This window comes from Anoplolepis gracilipes, chromosome 7 (assembly GCF_047496725.1).
Source record: "Anoplolepis gracilipes chromosome 7, ASM4749672v1, whole genome shotgun sequence".
Classification (NCBI taxonomy): domain Eukaryota; kingdom Metazoa; phylum Arthropoda; class Insecta; order Hymenoptera; family Formicidae; genus Anoplolepis; species Anoplolepis gracilipes.
Genome location: NC_132976.1, coordinates 8,914,111 through 8,936,008, shown reverse-complemented (window position 1 = coordinate 8,936,008; position 21,898 = coordinate 8,914,111). Strand labels below are relative to the sequence as shown.

The 21,898-nt window shown below is 35.4% G+C and overlaps 1 protein-coding gene across 18 annotated transcripts in view; it reads left to right on the top strand.

Moving 5' to 3' along the window:
• LOC140667879 (serine/threonine-protein kinase MARK2) overlaps positions 1-21,898 on the top strand; it is a 90,279-nt gene that overhangs the window by 28,288 nt on the left and 40,093 nt on the right. For 4 of the 18 annotated variants that reach the window (XM_072896209.1, XM_072896208.1, XM_072896206.1 and 1 more), the window contains exon 2: positions 119-1,649. The exons of 1 other annotated variant lie outside the window; for it this stretch is intronic. In XM_072896209.1, coding sequence (XP_072752310.1) covers positions 1,233-1,649 — 417 coding nt within the window. In that variant the 5' untranslated portion in view covers positions 119-1,232. Of the gene's footprint in view, positions 1-118; positions 1,650-16,019; positions 20,998-21,898 lie in introns of those variants that run through there. 13 more of the 18 variants (XM_072896210.1, XM_072896196.1, XM_072896200.1 and 10 more) reach the window with 8 other exon arrangements.

Genomic DNA, 21,898 nt, shown 5'->3' with positions numbered 1-21,898 from the left:
TACGACATTCGCCGCAAAGTTTGACTTGCGCAAAGATGCCGCGAATGTCGAATCGCAATCGCCAAAGTGGCGCATGCAAACCCGACGACTTGTTTAACTAGTCGACTGGTTTTCGCAGAATGTCACTGAAGTTGAACGAAAATACGACGAAAGCTCGGCACGCGAGAGAGTTTACTGCTGAATTAGTGTAAACGAGTCCCGAGAGCGTCGAAACAACGCGCGCGCGACCGCGACAACCGGCAGGGTAGTTTGCAACTTTGCGCCACGATTAAATCGAAAGTTCAGCCCGGCGTGGTTTAGTGTGACGAATGAGTTGAATGACCATTGAAAATTACACCGAGAATCAAGTGGACGTCAACGAAAACCTGTATATCCGAGAAAAACGATCGAAGGTTTAGGTTGCAAGGAACATCTGGGGGAGACTTTTGGAAATTTGCCGGATGAAAAAATTCAAGGTCGATGAAAATTAATCTCAATCGATAATCATCCATCGATTGATTAGATTTCTTAGAAGCGTGCCAGTTCGCTTTTTTATTCGAACGGCTAAAAATTTTGCCCACCTTGTGGAAGCAGCTCAAGTGCGCGGAGAGCCTCGAGTTACCGGATCGACCAGCAGCTGCACTCGACATTCTGTCGCTTAAAAGGCATCGAGATCTCGCGGTAGATATTACAAACGAGCCAAGAGAGTAGTATCGCGCGAAGTATCGTGAAAGGAACGGAAGATCGGGCTAACTTTCTCTCGTCGTGGTAACAAAGACACTTAAAACTGTGTGATTAGAACGGCCTCTAATATACGATTCACTATTAGCTTTCCAAGAAGGCGTTCCGAAATCATACTTTGCAGCCGAAGAACGACAGGCACGAACAAAGCAAAATCATCTCATTGTCAGAAGACACGTTTCGTAGAAAATATTACATCGTCGAGATTATTACGAGAGTAAAGAGAAAAGGATCTTTAGAAGAGAGTATTCTTTCCGAGAAGAACAGAAAATTTAAGAAAATTATCTACAAGAGTGTAACATCTTTTACATTTCAGAGTCCTTAGTATCCTATAAAAAAGAAGGTGTCGACTTAGAATTCCGATATAATATCGAACGGTAGCGTCTATTTGCGACGATACGTTTTATTTCTCGGTGGAAGCAGAAACGCTCCCTATTTAGAAAGTTATTATCATCCGTTTGAAGCAGCCGTACGGCAAAAAATCCGGCAGGATTGCTCCTCACGTGGACACGATGTACGTGACAGAGTCGGGCGGCCACAAAGTGGCACCCGCGCCCGCGTCGACGCGGCTGAAGAAGGTGGTGGACTACAACAAGTCGATGAACTATCAGCAGCATCACCATCATCAGCAGCAACATCATCATCACCACCAGCATCGTCACGAGGGTGGCGGCGATCGCGGTGGCGGGACGCATATCGCCGCGACGGTGAAAAATACGGTGCGCCGATTGTTACGTCGTACCAAGAGCCATCGTGACACGCCTTCGACGAACGCCTCGACGATGACCCCCGTCGTCGCCAACGGTCACGCCGTGGTACCACCGCCCACGAGGATACCTACGTCGAGAAACGACACCTGCAACGCGCCGCCACCCTCGTCGGACGTGTACGTGAGACGCTACTCCAGACCGCGCCCGAGACTCTCTCAGGTAAGAGAAAATGAAAACGAGAAATTATAAAAATTTGAGAGGACGGGTGTAGTTGAGAAAAATTATATGATAGATATATCTTTTTTTCGCAATAGTGTACAATAGACAAATTTACAAATTAGAATAATCTTTTTAATATTTTTTTATGATTTTAATTATATTTTGATGTTTTTTTTTTCTTGAGTTAACTGTTTCTGAATTTTAATTATAATTTGAATGAAATCAACTTTTCTGGCAATTTTGATTTCCTGTGACTTTTGATAAAATTATAATTTTTATACACCACTCAATTTCAAACCATAATTTATTTCTCTCTTTCAGAACAGATTAAAAGAAATGAGAACAATTGGTTCAGTTCTCAAGAAAAAAATTAGATTGAAAAAAACATTGATTTTTAGGAACGTATATTTATTATAGGTTGAGTTATGTCTATTGTTTAAAAATCATTTCTTTAATATAATTCAAAATCTTTAGACAGTTATTTTTTCTAATTAAAAAGAAATTTTAATATTTTAATTATTTTTAAATACACCTGTCCCTTTATTTTTCCGTTGCGATCATTTCTCCTGACCTTCATCGCAAGTCTTTTGTCACGGAAAGTGACAAAAATTCCCAAGGGTTTGTCGTAATTGATTGCCAATGCGATTGTAATGATACCGAGGCATGGCGAGCCTGCATAGTAGTCAGAATATTAGAATAGACATCTCTTGATATGAATTAACTCAAAGACGTAAAGGTATTGTTCAAATATAATATCTATTGGAAATTAATAGGAAATTTAAACAAAAGACAAATATTAAGAATTTATTACTAATAATTATATTCTAATATCGATCGAACTGAAAATATACTTTACCGTGCCTTTTGCAAGCTTGAAACACATGGAATTCGCTGAAAAAGCAACTGGAACCAGTTCGCCGTCTGCGGATAATAGCAGAGCAAAAAGAAAACGATTGCGGGACTCGCACGGGCGAGGAAGAAGTCAGGTAAAAGTGGTGGTGATATCGGTCGTTTATTTGCGGCAGGTGCGCGAAATATGCCTCGTGCGGAGATTGCAAGGCGCAGTCTGCGTCAAACTTAATCGGCCATTTGGCTTTTGATAATTAGGAATGGCGAATGATTGATGATACTTGACGCGAGAAAGCGGCGCCTTCTCGCTTTCCACAAAGAGCGTACTTATGATCGTCTTTATAAAACGATATTAGTACGATGGATTTATCTTATTAATGGTTAAATTAACTCAATAGCGCGTTTCTCGCGATGATTGATTGATCGTATCCTTGACTGTTATAAAATATTTTTTATTACCTTCACTAATTTTTGTAATTTCTCCGCTACCTGTTTCCATTATTCATATATAGTCATTTTGGCGAATTTTTTCGTGTCACGCGAAGCAAAAATGTTGAAAGAAAGAGCGAGTCTACTCTTACAACACTGTTTATATTATTCAATGTATGATACACGAGCGCGCGATCTCCAGAATGAGATCATCAAAGTTTTCTTGGAAAACTTCCTTGGTTCGAGGAAAAATAATTTCGTGGGTTCATACTCAAGAAAGCATTGAGCCTTTAAATTTATGGGCTTGTATCTTAGAATTCAGCGCGAATTTTACGCGAAACTTTAGTCAAAGAATTACACAACTTTAACAATTATATTATGTATTTTAATTTATCTTTATAAATTAATTATATCGTAATTAATCCGTAAAGATACAAAAATAAATTACAAAGCGACTAAATTAATAATTTATTTTTACAAAGTGATGTAAATCATATGTTGAGAAATATTGACTTGAAACAAAATACGGAGTGGAAATTATGAGACTTAAATTATGATTATTTAGTTATATGATTTTCAAAAATATATTATAAAGTCCAATGAAAAATACATTTTTTAAAGATGTGAATATTTTATTTCATTAAATCATCTTATAATCTTCTTATAGTCTTAACTGTGTTTTTGTGCATTTTTTCGGCGGTTGCTCAATCTTATAATTAATGCAATTATCATGCACGTAAAATGACAGTATCTGCTTATCGAAGACATTCGAGAAGGAACATAAGATTTCTCCGAAGTCGCTTTATGTCATATCTCCCGTATGAGAGGGAGAGAGTAATGTGAAACTCGACCGCTAATTGCATAATTGATCTCATAAAAGCGTTACCCGAACGAATCGCCAGCGAATGTTTAACTCACAATTGTCTAGTATTAGTATACTATATACATATAACTACAACTGTTCAAACAAATCAGTCGTCAAAGGTGACTAATTTAGAATATTTAGCTTGACGAGAAAATAAAAAAAAAAATATACTTGAGACATTTGAGAGATTTGCATAAAAACAACTTAAATCTATTTATGACGTACAAATACATGAAAGAAAAATAACTTATTTTATAATCCGCATTAAGATTATCACATATCTTCTTTTAGAAAACTCAATATCTGCGGAGGTAAAGATTTATCATTCAATGATGAACGTAAGAGCGTTGAAGACAGTTAAGTCGGAAACTTCGCAATATGTTATTGTTGTACCTCGGTCTCAAAGGACAATGCGCCGAGTACTTTCCAATATTACGAAAGCCATAAGTCTCCGCCTTCGTGAACGAAGGAAAACTTGCGAGAAGTAATCGAGCCGAGCCAAGACGCACGCGCGCACGTCTTGTCAATCGCGTAATGTCGCGTTTTCGCTGCTGATTTCCTTTCACTGTCGCAACGAATCTGTATATATATATATATATATATATATATATATATATATATATATATATATCACATCTATATATAATAATAATACGTGTATGTGTATCACGGACGCAAGCTGCAACGCACCTTCGTACCATGCACAGGTGCGCGAGCTGTCTTATTGACGTTGTTGCGAAGGCGAAGACTGCAGTTCGCACCTGACTAGCGCATTTGTTGGAGAACAAACGTCAGTCAAGGTTCGAATTCTCTTAATGCGGTCTGTGCTGGTTACTAAGAAACCTGTGAGTTTACGGTTTATATTTCAATGCGTGACTCACTACCTTTAGAATGCCGAACTTGAATCATATTCTTCAATCGTATTTAATGAGGTTTTTTAAATATTCAAGATAAAGTATTGCTTGTAGTACTGTTGCTTCAAAATATTGGATAGAACGCCACTACAAGTAGAAATAAATAAAGTGATAATTTTCAACATGCCGAGCACAGTATAATATAATTATTGCAATATAGATTTTAATTGAAATTTATAGAATTAGCACTACTTACTTGATTATCTCTACCAGTTTTTCTCGACGTATATTTTCGTGTAAGTTTAATTTTATTCTTGCTTCCTCAATTCTCGAGTTCTATAAATCCTTTTCCCGCAGACCTTGAAGTACCCCGAGTATTACCCAGAAAGGTCAAGCGTAACGGCTGGAATGTGCATCTGTACTTTTCTGTGCCTTTTTAAAATTTTTTATCAAAACTTAAATTTATTAAAACTTTCAATATTCTTATTTGTTATACGCATGGAAATGTGAAAAGTCTTAATATATCCATAAATTTGTAAGGTTGTAATTTCTATCTTCCATAACATTCGCATGTAAATTATGACATTAAAACTACTGTAGCCGGGGCTTGTTGCTAATGCAAATAATGAAATGTTTGAAGGACTTGTACTCGCGTTACAAATTCCATTATAACACTGTTAACATAATTAATGTAGGTATATTCAAAGGGTTTGATATATGGTATCACATACAAAATTATCATTGCTCCTACTACCTTTTATATTCTTTAACCTTACAAAATTTCTTAATAATATATAATTATGAACATTTACAATTATACATCAATGATATATAATTATGGTATATTAATGGTATATAATTATACACATTTATCTTGTCGCTCATTAAACATTAAACTCATATTAATTCCTATAATTACTATCAATGAAATAAGAAGTTTCTGGGATATTTCTTTTTGTATTTTCTACTATAATTCTGGCTCTTGTACGTGCTGCAGCCTGGTGGAAGCATAAGGAACTCCGACTGAACTTCGTCTATTTAATGATCTGTAAGACATAAAGTATGTTACCGTCTTGTAATGAGGGGGATTAATTGAATCGTCTTAATTTATGACATCTGAGAACCGTATAAAAATGAAATTCTTATATTTTTTATATTATTTGATTTTATGTTACAATAACATTATAAGAACAATAAGTACATTACTTTCGCACGTGATTAAAAAACATAACATTTTTATATATTACAAACGGATTTGATATATAATAAAATACTAACAATGAAAATGAAACATTCAAATATTTCTTTTATCACAAGAATAAAACTTTGAGTAAATTAATTTCAAGTTAAGAATATAAATTTAAGTTAAGAGATTATATTTTATTTTTTTATTACATATATATATATATATATATATATATATATATATATAATAAAAGTATAATCTTTAAACTTAAATTTATATTCTTAACTTGAAATTAATTTATTCAAAGTTTTGTTCTTGTGATAATAGAAATATTTGAATGTTTTATTTTCATTGTTAGTATTTTATTATATATAAAATCTGTTTCTGTAGAAAAAGAGAAAGAGAGAGAGAGAGAGATCGCTTCTATCCTTCATTCTTGAAGCCTCGTACTCCATTATAATCTTGCGCGAGTTAAACCGACGCCGAGAGTGCGCTCGACTTCCTGTACGTGACGCGTCAAGACCCCGCTATTTTCAGAATGCAGAAAATACCGGGTGCTCGCTATCAGACAGGCGTGTTTTCCTTTCATTTTGAACAGTATCGAGGAAAAGAGAAAGAGAGAGGGAGAGAGAGTCGTGACGCATGTTGCGCGTTTAACGCGTGTCTGCTTCTGAAACGATGGAAATGAGCCTCTGTCGCGACAGAACGGATGTTGTTTGTGATTTTTTTTTTTTTTTTTTTTTTCTTTTTCGTTTGATCGAGAAAGATGGCAGCGCGTCGAAAAGTATCAGCGGTATCGAGTTTTATTATAGGATCGTCGTGCGCGAAATGTTTTTGCACCGGCGGAGGCAAAATAATCAACGTGGATTGAACCGTATCAATTCCTACATACGAGGATAGTGTCTATTGTTTGCGCGTAAATAACGTGACGTATTCGCAAACAATCGCGAACAAACCTCGCCTCGGGCACCCTCGATATTTTTAACCGCTCGTAATTTTTGCTCGCGCACTCTCGCTATAATTTATTAGCGATATTTAACTATGAAAACAAACTGCCATCTTTCTTTGCCGAAATCAATCGATTATCGCTGACGACTCTCGTATATTAATGTAACAACGATTTGTAAAAAAAAATTTCGAAAAGTTCTCGCGGAGTTGTAACAAATTCTCTTTTTATTATATTAAATCAGGAATACTCCGCTAAACTACCATTAAATTTGCATTGCATCATTTGCATGGTACTTTAGCCTTGGAATTTATTCATAAGGTGATGAGCAAATGATGATCGCGACTTCTAACACGTTTAGAATGTTTATGTATTTTTTGAAATACATAATTAAAACATGTAAATTATAACATAATCATTAGTTGGACACTTTGAAGAAAAGGAGGGAATAAACAATACATAATTATACATATTATCGTTAATATTAATGTTAATATATTCAACTGAGTAACATGACTTAAATAGTGAATATAACTATTCATTAAGGCTCGTATGCACGAGTTATGCGTAAAGTTAGTTAATACATTAATATTAATAAATTCCCAATGACTTATAATATATTAAACACGAATTAAATAAAGAAAATTTAACGTATGATGCACAGACGTCCTGGACATCGTCTGAGAGCTTATTCACGTTTGCGAACGAAAATGATACTAACGCGAAACGTTACGAAACAGCTAATTTGTCGGCTCATTACAGAAAATTATTCCATTTCTTTGCCACAGCAAAGATTTTCGCGCAAACTCTCTCGTACGTTGCTGTTGCTCCTATAACGAGTCGAATATACTTTAAACGATTCACTTCCGCGAGATAGCAGTCGAGGGATCATACATACATATGTCGGTTTGCGCTTAGGCCGGATTTATACGAACATTGGATGGGAGTTTCATCAAGGCCGCATCTATCAAATAATTCAAGCTCCCCCAGCGTGCACTGCTTGCGAATTTGTTAGAAATTATTTGAATGAAACATGTAAAATTGATTGACAGTGAGAGAATAATTGTTTCAAATTAACGACAGACAGTAATGAGGTAATAATTGATCTATTAATCGGAGATGAAAGGCGGAAGAAGATCTCTTCCGCATTTCAAGAATTCGTCGCGGATTGAAACGTGACGGACACGTGATGGTCGGTCGCTTACGTTTTGCAAAACTGCACCGTACAAACTGGAACGTCGTGAATTATATTTAGATCACGTTCTACTAAGATTTCTAAAAATAATACCGACCATTGAAGGTTATTGATGGAAGCGGCCAACCTGTAAAAATAACTTGTATTCGCGTGTTATCGATCGTGGGTGGTGTACGTATTGACTTTACGCGTCATGTGTCGAACTTTATATACGTTGTTTTACTCAACATCTGCATTCGATTGCAAGATTAATAAAAAGTCGATTGCTCTATAAAAAATACATCATTTTAATTTAGATGCGACATTTAGATGCTTCAAGTCTATTTGTCCGAGCGATTATACTCGAAACGCGCGCGTGTAACAATAGGACGCGATACGTTGTGAATATTAATTTCCTCGGAAACATTTACCTCGAGTCTCTCGAGTATTTTATACGAGAGCAATTTAAAATGAAAACCACTCGGAAAGTAATATTCGTTCGTAATATTGTAAATTGCTTAACTGATATATATGTAACAATGCAAAAGTGTAACCGCAAATATTCGATCTCAAAGTTTGTTGGTAAACGTAGCAACTCTTTAGTTTTTTTATAATTTAATCGTTACATTATTTTATGTTGACCAAAATTATTCGTGCAGAGTAAAAATTAATTAGCAATAAAGGTAAGATTATCGTAAATACTGGATTATATAAACAAGTAAAGATTTTTATATAAATAATAGACATCCGAATTATCCACGTTTTTATTATAAAATTTTTGCTTAAAATATATAATTAATTTTTAATCATATATGAATGTATATTTCTTTTTTAAGATAAAATATTTTATATTTATATTATACTTTATTTTTTTTTTTATTTAATTTGATATATTTATATATTAACAATAAATTTGATACAAAAATTCTAGAACGTTTAGCCTATAAAGTATTTATTGGGTTTGTATATTACTTATATAAAATAATGTAATCGTTTTATCTCACCACTTCCCTTATGTAGTGGAAAATACCACACCCGTTAATGTTTACGCATTTGCACGCGTGACACGCGAGTAGCGTGGTTAATCGACCGAAATTTCATATCGCTAAAGTTTTTTACTACAAAATGGTTTTGATAAGTATATACGTCAGCCGCGCCCGGTTTTACGATATAGCATTGCTAAGATAATATATTACGTCATACAAATTTATTCGAGTTTTTTTATGACAAATAAAAAAATATTTAATCTCAGTCTCGGCAAACAATAACAATAAACAGTTCACGTAAATGGATTCTCATAAAATTTCTAGTCTCACAACAGAGTCTTAATCTTAACTCGCCGTTTGTATGCAATATCAATCACACACACACATGTATAAAAAAATTTACTTTCTACAATTTAATGTAGGATTCGAAAATATATCGCCTAAACAGCATTCTAACAAAAAATAATAATTCAATTACGTAATAAGAATAATAGATTCCAATTCGATGATTCAATTTTTGAATGCAGGAAAATTTTACGATATATGTTGATAATGATTCATAAATATTTCGCACACGCTGATAATGATTTACAAATAATGAAGAGTTTCCTCGTAACGACGCGATGATAAAGTTAATCATATGTAAGAACGAATCATGTTTACTGCTTGTTTAATACAAGCCTAATTAATGCGATCTTTTAGTTAGGCATCTACTCATCTTAATGAGTAAAATTTCAACATTACTTAAATAATTCTTCTTATCGATTCCTTCGTAATTTATTGTCTTGCTCTGTGAAAAATACGCTAAAAATAGCTTGAAAATGTCAATAATAATGTTTCAGCTTACAAATGGTATCGATAATAAAGTACGAGACACAAAATATAAGAAGTATAAAGTATATCGAAGTAAAAAGAAAATAAAGTTACCGCGAAATTCTCGTTACGCTTGATCGATGCGATTTTCCGATCGCGAATTTTCCTGAACGAAAGAACGTGATGAATGGATGTATCGCTTGTCGGCGATTTTCCCATTTTTGCCAGTTTGACGGCGATTCATTATCCGATCGTTATAGCTGTCTCGTGGAAAATACTTCACAAATATTCTACGGGCGCAAATATAGACAGGATTTTAAACTGAAAGACGTCAGCACATGACAGGCAACAAGACGCGTTCCAAAACGACAAAAAAATTGCGACTTGAGAAAAAGATTGATTTATGTTGTTCGAGCATTAATAAATATAGATTATATCGAGCTCTTGTTAGAAAATAGAATGGCACGACATATCAAATATTTATCGATACGTTATAATAAAAACTTATGACAAGGGATGAATTGATACAAAATGATTTCTGTGATATAACTTGACACTTTTATATTTTTTTTATCTGGATATTTTAAGCTGTAACTTCTACTGCTTTACTTTTTAAAAGCATAGATAAAAAAGGAAATGTCAAATACAGATAGAAAATCTTTACTTTGAAGTATATTCTATTCATATAATTTTAATGAACTTTTCAGTACAAATAATAACAATAAATTTTGTTTATATAAATCTATTTCAATATTTATGTCAAGAATAATAAAGATTAGAGGAAAGCAATTTGTGAAAAAACTATTGTGATTGATCTTAAAAAATTTAGAATCTCTTAAAATAGACACTTTTTCGAATTTATTGCTAACAAAGCACAATGATTCTTGAATAATATTTCTATTATCTTGAAGCACGTGATGTGTGTGAAAGAAATGTACGGAAGCATTGTATTTACCGTACGTACATGTGCTGGCCGATAAGAAGGCGTCTGTTTAAAAGAGCTTTTATGGCGTTTTAATTAACGCACGATTTATGACATTCATACATCAGAATGGATGCTACATAGTTTTATTATTAAATTATTTTTTATTATTTTATATGGAAGTTCATTTTATAATTTATAATTTACTGTTTTATAATTTTTAATAATTATGAATCACAGTAATATATTTTTCGTGACTCATTCTATGTATTATTCTATTAAGTGCAATAAAAGAATGATTTTGTATTTTTTATATACTTATGTTTTTTTTTTATTAAAATAGAAATATAAATCTCTCTTTTAAAAAAATATTTTATCATACAAAGTTTTTGCAATTTTTGCGAAAGATAAAACCAGTTTTTATTTTGTGAAATGTTTATAACTTCCGCCGCACATTACGAGTGAATATAAAATTTTAAAGCTGAAGCGATTATAACGGAATACACATAATCGTGTTCTTTGATTTAAAACGTAAAAAAAAAACACAGTTGGGATTCTCTTTAAAATATACAATGTTATATTATATTATATTATATTCAAGTACGCGAAATCGTTACAACAAGATATTGCGATAAGACAAAAAATCTCGATACTACAAAAAAAAATCAGAATAAACTTGTCTATACCGTTATAGAAAGAGATATACGAATCGGATAAAGGAAATCACTATTCTCGTTCGTGAGAGAGTGCTCGATAAAAAAAAAATTCATTGGCCAATCCCGATGCGTGCCGAGCTGAAATAATTTGTAACACGTGTACTCGACGTAACGAAGTACGTCGCCGAAAATAGGTCAAAATCGATCTCATGCACACGACCTTCTTGTAAAGCGCGAAATGATCGAGTCCTCGTGTATTTATGATCGATAAATTTCGTCATTTTACACGCAGGACGTGCACGCTCGTAGTCTCTCAGAGAGCGGAGTCCCCTCGAAAAGCTGACCCGAATGGATTTCACATGGGTTTTCGATGCGGGCCCGCTTTCGCGCGATGAATGGCAAGATTTATCTCTCGGTACCAGCGAAACGAAAGGCATCGATGCGGAATAGATTCTTGCGAAATCGATCGGCAGTTAACTGCAATGTAATCGTGCCATTGCCGAATACGTTTTCTACAAATAGGGCAAATCAATTTCCTTCGTGTGAAAGGAATATTTCCTACTATTGTATTCACAATGTCTCTGTCAATTTTAATTTTTACAATCGACTCTTGAATCAATTTGGAATCAATCATTGCGATTAAAATATCATTAATCAAATCCACTTCCTGCTTTTTAATATTTTTCTCACTATTTATTCATTATTATTACTTTATCAATGTGTTACAATCTTAATTATGTCTTAAGATATATTGAATTTGCTCGTTGTGTGACAGAAGAATGATGTACGAACGTAAGATAAGTCATTCCGCGAAAGCGACCGATTTCACGAAAGAGAAAACTATTTTTGGGTCGCGTTATTTGTAAAGCCATAAATGCAGATAAAGGCATCAAACACGATCGTTAATCAGCTGTTCAGGCGCCTGAATGGAAATTTTCAATTCGCTGATGATAATTATGCGCCGCGAGGCGCTTTCATATAATTAATTTCGTGGAACAAGAAATGCGAAAATAATAAATCTATTTTTCACACTTTTTTTAGCTGTTTCAAACTAACGTGATCGATATCAATACATGGAATCAATAAATTTCACCAGTATGATATATACATATAGAGTGTATTCGATTAGATTGTCAACTGCACAATTAAACGGAGAAACAGAAATGTTGTTCCATCCGATATTTACATTGCAAATGCGTATTCTCGATAAATACAAACATCAACTTCAAAGGCATGATTATATAATATTATTTGTCACTATTTGAATCAGAACATTAAGAGAGAAAGAGATTCGGATATTTCGAAATCAGGGCAGCGTTCTTAAAAAAGATTATACGCGAGGCATAAAGATAGCAACTTATTTCCATGATATTTTAACACCACACGCACGCGTGCATACCCACATTTTTCGTCGTCAATATTATTGTAGAATGACGAGCAGCATAGAACACATTGCAAACTTTATTCTTCTCTTTACATGTGTGAATAATTATTGAAAAACGCATTTCTAATTCGACTGATAATTCAGACAATTTACACCGTATTCATTATCTGGATATTCAAAGCCGGCATTAATTACGCCATTTACGTTGCAGTTGTTTGCATCAGCGCATAATTGTTTGATTGATGACGTGAGGACAATTAGAGCGCTGAATAGCTATTGAGCCTCCAGCTATGACAAGAGTAATCATGTGTTCTATGTCTGATCGATATACGTATACATATATACATACATACGTATATTTATTTTTTAGAATTATTTTATAAACAATTAATAGCCTCTGGTGGCTGATAATAGTGATATATTCTATAATGTTCCGTGCGATAATCCTGATTTTCTTCAATCGAGACACGTGACGCGCGATGCGATCGAGGGTGAGCACATTCAAGTGTCATAGGTCACGAGTAACGAGGAGAGGAAATTGCAAGTCGATAGTCTCGTAAATTGCTTACAGCAGACGCGAGTTTTTTTTCGAAGTGATTCGCACCGCCAAAGAGAATTAGAGAGAGAATTGATTTTCCAGGCTTGACGATCTACTTGCGAATTTGCTGTTGCGGAAGAGAACGCTCTTCAATCGTTAATTTAAATTCACGTTTCGAAATCGCGATGCGAAGATCGAGAGGTTTATTCTCCAATTTCTCACGACATTACGCGTAACACGAACGTGTTAACAACAGCCATTCCCGTAACGCTCTTCTGATCTTGTTTTTCATATCAGGATATTCTGTGATACACGTGTGAACCTCGAAACAGTAATAATTATTCGCTCCATGGAGAATGTACTCGCGCGAATGCAAATGCATTCGTCATGGAAGGAAATGAATACGCCAAAATATGATGGCGAGCGTGAAAGCCATGTTATTTCGTGACTAAATAGCGCAACTGAATAAGCGAAAAGTGAAATATTTATGTGTATATATAGGACGTTGTGACAAATTTTTAATTCTAGTTCTTCTAATTCTCTCGTTTCATTCGCATACATTTTATAAGAATATAATTCGGGAATAAAAAATTGTAGTATAAAAAAGTATTTAAAATGAAAATAAATTGAAAGTTTAATTAATCTACAAATGAATATTTTAATATATATTTTCGATTTATAACGATTATATCCATAAATGAACATCTAAAGTTTTGCATTCTGTTATTACATTTAGCTCTTCAATTATGCTTACCGTGATACACCACGTGCGGTTAATGCGACTTTAATGTTTGTATGTATATGTGCGTGTGTGTACAGTCATCGCCGCCACGTGCATGCAAATGTGTCGTGCGTGACTCTTCTTCAGATTCGTTTGGAAATACGAGTTTGCTTTATGTATGCATGTAGCACGCATTTAAGAGAGAGAGAGAGAGATTCTTTAGCGCTCTCTTTGGAGCTTCTCTAATGCTGCCCGTTATTAAGAACGATGCTAATCGCGTCTAACATGTGGGAAAGTTGCATCCATCACGCGTGGGTCGCGAAACCGCATCGTTTTCTCGCTTCAAGAAGTCTCTGCTAATAATCGCTCTAAGGGAGATAATACGGAAGAATCTTTGGAAGAATCCGCTCTCGTCTCGAAAGACATTCCTCCGCCTCTCGATATATCGATCGGTTAAACTATTCTCGTTCCCTCTAACAGTGTAACAAATTAACCGATAACAACGCGCAATACTTTGGCCTCGTTCGAAATTGAAAATTAACGAGCAAAAATATTTCAATCCTCCCTTGTTTCGCGACGTTTTAAATTATGTTAACAAATTACGTTATTTAACAAAAAAAAAAAAAAAAAAAAAAAAAAAAATTTATAATAAAATTATTCGTAAATATTATTTTTACTTTCATATGTATTTTATTATTACAAATTTTATAGATCACACAGTCTGTTCTAAATTTTATGAAAAATTATGTACGTGTTGTACGAAGCAACAGACATTAGATAGAGGCCGAAAAGTTCATTGCGAGCTCATCAACCTCTCGAACTCGCCACATACTTGCATGAGGTCAATCGTGCTCGGTCATGAGACGAGAGGGATAACGACATAACGCGATCGTGTGTATCGTTCCGACATATATGTAATATTCATAAGTTTCATAAGCACACTTTTGCTCTCGCCACTCTCCCCCAAAAGCACAATAATACGTAAATTTAATCACGTGCGCGCCGATACTATTTTCGCCGTTGCCTCATAACTATGCGTTTGGATGCAAAAGACCGCAAGAGCATAATTATCGACTGGTTCCGCGGAAACGCCCGCGTTAATCGCACCGGCAAAGTACCGTTACAATCGACATGACTCACCTGCCGAACTGAGCGGTAACTCTATTATGCAACCGAAAAAGTTCATACGGTTTTTTCACGAGTGTAATTTTAATTTAATTTTATTTTATTTAATTTTTTTTTACTAGCATATATATATATATATATATTTTTTTTTAATATCATAAATTAAATGATATATATTTATTTAATGAGATACAATTTTTAAAATGCAATTAATACTTGTGCTTTTTTTTATATTCAATATAAAATCATATTTTTCTTTTCTTTATCAAGAAAAGGCCGATTTTTCTAAAACAAAAAATTTTTTGCACGAAAAATTCAAGCATATTTGCAAGTATCATTACTTGAATTCGCTTTCGGAATTATCCTTGATACGCGATATTTTTGAATAAGATACAATAACGAAGATGTAAAATCGATTACATCCTTTTGCGCTTTCTATCTGACGTTTTATTTGGCGAGAAAAAGTGAACGCGTATCTGCAGTCTCTTATGTAATTTGGTTAAACTTAAATGGTAGAGCGTACTTTCACGAATCTGTAATAAGTTACTTATTGGGAACATTGAGTGTATTTTTATAGCACTAAAGTAAAGAAAGTAATAACGAGAAAGTATCTCGCGGGAAACCTTTAGTTTACTCCACGCCGTTTCTTTTGTGCATTTCATCCATTGTCTACTTCTTTCTCGCCAAGAAAAAGTCTATTGTTTGTAAATGACATTACTGACAATGAATAGACTGAAAATTTAACAGACATTCATGTCGCAAATGTTCTTGATAATTTAAAATCTCATGCTTTACACATATATATATATATATATATATATATATATATATATATATATATATTAATTGTGCACAAATTAAAATTTTATTGCTAATATAATTTAAAAAATTTCCGTAAGTAAAAAATAATGGAATAAAATTGAGTCGAATAATTGTTAAAATTATACAATGCAAATGACACAAATTATACAGCGTATAATTATCTGTATACACTTTAATTGTGCCTCTTTAATGACATACTGCACTCATTAGCTAAGTTAGTGTCGCCATCTGTCGGCAAATAGTATTGCCATAAGCGGCGAAGTCTATCATCAGCGTTTTGCTTGCCATTAAAAGAGCACGAGCTTCAACGGAATTTCTTTTATGAGATCGTCATATGAATTATACAATAAATTATAGACAGAGGCACAAGGTACAAACTTGAATATTTTTATTAATTTCTAAATTTTTTTTTGCATTTTTATTTATTTTTAAAAAATTTTTCTTTCATTTTTCATTTCTTAAACAGTCTTTTCGAAGAATATTGATGTATTATTAGCCTCTCTATATTCAGTTATAGTTCTCTCTTCTTTTTTTTTTCTTCCTCTCTTTCCTACGATACACTCGGCGATACAAACTCGACCTAAGACGGAGATAATCGCGCTGCGTGAAACCCTTTGGACGCGCCGGAATGTAAAACTCGTTTGCTGTACACGAACGGAAGTCAGAAAGGAGAGGAGGCAACACCGGCCAAAGAATCTCACGCGATCCTTTGTAACGTGAACCATATCGCGCGATAATTGTTCCCACGATTCGATAGTCGGTTGATATCCTGAGTGATATCATTGGCATCGCAACAGATGATGATTACAAAAAGAAAAAAAGTCAATCTACCGCCCAAAAGCTCAATTACCCACGTGTTCCTGCTGCGTAACAATTTAATTAACCCACATTATGTATCTACAGAAATCTTCATTTTGGTAATCTTCAATCTCTTTTTATGTTATATGTGTCTGTAATCTGAAATATTATACAATCTCGAACAGAAAATCGATCTGTCAGTCGAATCAAGTGAACATGACTGATATGTCGAGTTCGCAAACTACATCTGTTAATGCGATGTATTTGAATTTTGAATCGATTTGTATAAATCAAGAACAGCTATACGTGCCGTTTACGGTACCTGCGTATCATTCGATGCGTCTGCTCCGCAACTTGTCGTATATAAATACATATATATATATATGTGTGTGTGTGTGTGTGTGTGTGTGTAAGTTTTATAAGATCCTCCTGGTTCTATAGACTGATCCAGGAGATTACAGAAATGAGAGATAGAGAGACAGGTTCGTCGACGTTAACGCTTCGCCTGCAATCTGCCGAGCGAATCATTATTAAAGGAATTGAGTTCAGCTCGAAGCGTGAATAGAGATCTACGTGCAAAGAATAAGCTTGCTATGCACGAAAGTATACCTGTATCTCATATTTGTATCTTATCTACATTTTCTTATCTTATTTACATTTTTAGATTTTTATTATTTTTTTTTTTTTTTTTTTTTTATCTCACTTGCACACGTATGCACATTTTGCTAGGTATCGTATAAAGTCTACGTCCAGACTTAATATTTCGCTGAAAGACATAGCGTTTTAGGGAGAAAACTGCAGATTTTTCTGTCTCCTTTGAAAAGCGATATCGACGATTGGAAAAACACGCGAGTTTCGTGCTCCAATTATTTCGGCCTTAGTCACCGCTCAAAGTCACGGTGGCCCCGATAAAACCACTTACAAAAGCAGGAACTTGTACCGCTATATAATTTCGAATTTGCCGACGAATTAAGCCTCGTGATATATATACATATATATAAAAGTCACGTAATCAATCCTCGTGAATAGATGCAACGTTTAAAAATAATTCAAAATTCGTAAGCGAATTTATAAAGCGAAGCTTAACAAGCTATAAACCTGATTAATTCGAGAGCTTTAAAAATTTTCTTCACTTATCTGTTTATATAAAAATTTACTGCTCTTCCGACAATTTTTACTCTGAAAGAATTTCTTAAGTAAATATTTATTAAAAAAAAAAAAAATTATATGAAAAGTAAAAATGTAAGAAGAGAAAATAAAACATAGATCGTTGGCGAGCATTTATGTTGAAAAAAAAAAAAAAAATTATCTCCGAGGATATTAGCCTCTGCGTTCTGAATCTTTTTCGAGATCTTCGAGATGAGAGAAACTAATCAACGCTCATATCACGGGTGGTCCATCGCTATGAAAAAAGTAATAAAAAGCGAGGACAGTCGATAATCCTTGTAACCGTACGCTTCCGCCGTGTTCTCTCTTTCTCTCTGCCTTTTCCACGGTTCAGTGAATCCCAAGTTGCCAGTTTCCTGGTGAATCTTATCGTATATTTATCCGCGAAATCGCCGCCCGCCGAGAGAAAATGCTCGGCGCGCCTTTTCCTCTAATCAGCTTCCAGAAAAAGCGCGGCTGAATTAGCTCTTGGATTTTATGGGCACGCGATCAACGTGCTGCTCGACATTAATCGCTCGTCCTGAAATGAGGATTTGTATATCTTTACCACGTGCTAATAAATAATGCCGATTAAAATTAGATAATTTTTACAATAATTCTTTCTTATATTCATTTACGTCCTAGTATTTACATTAGTCGGTAGAATCGCTGATCTTCAAATCGTAAAGTCAAAAAGAGAAACGTTATTTCTTTCTTTGTATTTTTCTAACGACAGAGATTCGTCAGTGCCAAATAGTTACATCTCCTTGCGTTTGAACGGTTTCTGAATCAAAGATCGATTCGTCTCACGTTCATTTATAATTTACAGTGTCGAGCTTTTACCGGATTTACTAATCAGCAAAAATATGGAAGTCTTGCTAAAAAATTCGTGCAATTATTCAACACCAGACAGGCAATATCCTCGCGCAGGAGAAAAGTAGAAGAATCCGTTAAGAGAGTGTATCCACTTTTAATTCATCGTTTTATAATTGAAGGCAATATACACATTTCGATTCCCGCCTTCCCGAGTTAATCCTGGGATTCTACTTATCTCGAATCCGATATTACGAGTCAAGAATACTCGAGCCTTGCAAATCTTTTCGAGACCACGAACGTTTCGCGGGTACTTGAAAACAATAATTCATAATTGAAGGGATTAAAAAGCAAACCGATAACAACGATAGAACTGCGCGACGTTCAACAATAACGTGAAAAAAAAAATACGAGCGTCGTAATTATTCTTTCTTTTTTTTTTTTTTTTTATTCTGCCCTGTTATACCCGCGGATCGGCGATTCGTTTCGCGATCGACTCCCGTTCCGATCGATCGATTCCAGAGCGGGGGAGTACGAAGGTCGCGATCGCGCAACTGCCGGGATAACGCGAGCGGGGCCCGAAGAAGTTCCCCAGCTCTCGGCGATCAGTCTTCCGCCAGACTTCGGGCCCGAGGTCAGCCAGTAAGTGTTGGTCGATCCAGAGGGGGAGAGACTTACTTACGGGAACGATCTCGAGCGAATCCACGCGATTGCGAGACCGTGATCCGCGCGCGCGGGCGCGTTCCTCCGCTCCGGTTTTCGACTTTTTGCACGCGATCGTTGCAGCTCGTTGCATCGTAAATGCATCGGGCTGCGAATTGACTGGAAAAATCGAATGCGCAAGGTGATCAATTTTTCGCACGAGAGAGATCACGAACGCGAATGTCGAATGTAGTCGCTCACGCAGAGTTTTCTCTTTTTAACTTTTCTCCGCCAACATGTACGGATTTGGAAGTGGACAGTGTTGCAAGTTGAATCGGTGACTTTTCATTGAGATGGCTGTTTATTTTCTGATTCGCGAAATTGGATTTTAAAATCCAGAAATCAAATTTTAATGATAAAATGCAAAATTGCATTTATACATAATATTGACGTTTCTGTTCTGAAACAAGTGTTGTAAAAGTTGATTAAAATAATGAGTCAATACATCATAAATATCGCGAGACATACTCAGATATAAAAAAGACGAGATAACGCGACTCGAGGTATCGATCACACGCTTAAAACATTAGAGCAAAATTATTAGCTGACTTTATTATCTAACTGCAATATTATAACTTGTTATATCGAAAAACATATTTTATTGCGATAACAATAATATAGAATGTACTAATATATTTCAACATTTTTTATTAAAAAAAAAAAATGGATAAAACATATTCTTAAATACTCTAAAAAAACATACATATCATTCTGAATTTCCTTATCAATCAATCTGTCCTTAAAAAAACCGGTGTCTTATGATAATATTATACAATTTCATTTTCGCATAATTCATACAATTTAATCGTTCCAACCTGCAATAATTCTGTACAAATAAAAGAAGTCGGGCAGCGTCAGTGGCACGCACGGCACTGCTATCGGCACTTACACTATCGAGGTACTCGTCGTATGTGCGGTAGTAGGCGCTCCGAACGGCTGCCTGGTTGCTTCGTGAGTCACGAACGTCGGTCGCAACCGGCGGCGCGGCTCGCTTTCGCCGGTTGCCGGCGTCGCAGTCCGCTCGTGTCGTCGTCGTCGCTCGCGCGAACCCGCTTTCGGTGCCGCGTCCCGTCGTGTCGTATTCGGTCTCGCCGACCGGATGGAGAGACAAGCCGAGCCGAGCCGAGACGAACCGAACAACAGGAGCGCGCACCGCATCTCAGTGCGTCATACCGCGTGTCACGAGTGCTGCTTGCCACGCCGTGTTCTCCGATCTTCGTTTCTGTATTTTTTTTTTTTTCTTTTTGTGTGTTTTTTTTTTTTTTCAATCTCTTTCTCTCTCTTCTGCCGCGTGCCCGCGTTTTTCGGCAGACTCGTTCCGCGAGTCCCTCGGGTCCTTGGACCCTCGCGAAGACCCGCAATCACGCCCGAAGTTCTTTATCAGCGGGAGAGCGATAATGTGATCGTGGCGTGGCAGCTTGACGAAGGAGAGATATCGAGAAAAAGTGTTCTGTGTACGCCGTTTCTCACACGAAAATTTGACATTTTTTTACTTCAGCACGGTGGTGGTATAGTAAGTTGTGATAATAGTGACGGTGGCTTTGTTAAATTGTGTGTGCTGCTCCCGCAATGTGTATCATTTTTGTGCGACAGACGCAGGATAGACAGAGAGAATTTATGTAATTAACGACGAGATAAAATCCATTTAATTAATCACGTATAAAATACCGCAAGAATCGCGTGATCATACATTATTAATAATTGTTGATAGAAGATATAACGGAATTTTTCATATTTCATCCAGTTTCGTAATTTAATATATTACATAAGAAAAAAGATGTTTCGAATATTCGAAAAATTGAATTTGCAAACAGATTCTTGCTAATGTAACAAGCAAACTGTGTCCTTAGCAAGGTTAGCTGGCGCACAAGATTCCGCGTGTCGACCTCGTCAAGTTCTTGAGCCAACAAGAAGAATAAACAAATTCGCGCGATTTTACGGCGTTACATCACGCGTGTCGTGTTCAAACACACAGAATCGCCCGCGATTTTACTTGTGTACGCCACAAAGGCGCGTACTCGGTTTCATCCGCGGCACACAAAACAGCTCATCTATTACGAACGAACTGAATGATAATTCTGCATTGTTCCCAAAAAAGACCCACGGGCGCGTTGTCTGCGAATTTCGCGAAACGAATTTAATTTCACGGTACAGCGGTGTTAATCTCCGTTTAATTTACATCACAAATCATATTTGCAAGAGTAATCCGTGCATCATATATTTATATTCTATTCTTATCATTCATATAGACCGAATTGTATACGTTATCTCGTCTTATCGCAAAACGAGATGACATGAAAAAAAAGAAAGGTTTAAAAATTAGTTCAAGCATCTGATAAGAACATAAAACCGGATCCACGAATGCCGAAAATGTTTCGCGTTATTAGTCATCGTATTAATTCTAACAAGTCGCCTACGATTAAAGTGATCTTTTCTATCTCTCTCTAGCTCTCTTGCCTTTCTTTCTCGCGCGAATTAGAGGCGAACGAAAGAATGGATAGACGGAAGCGTGTGGATAAG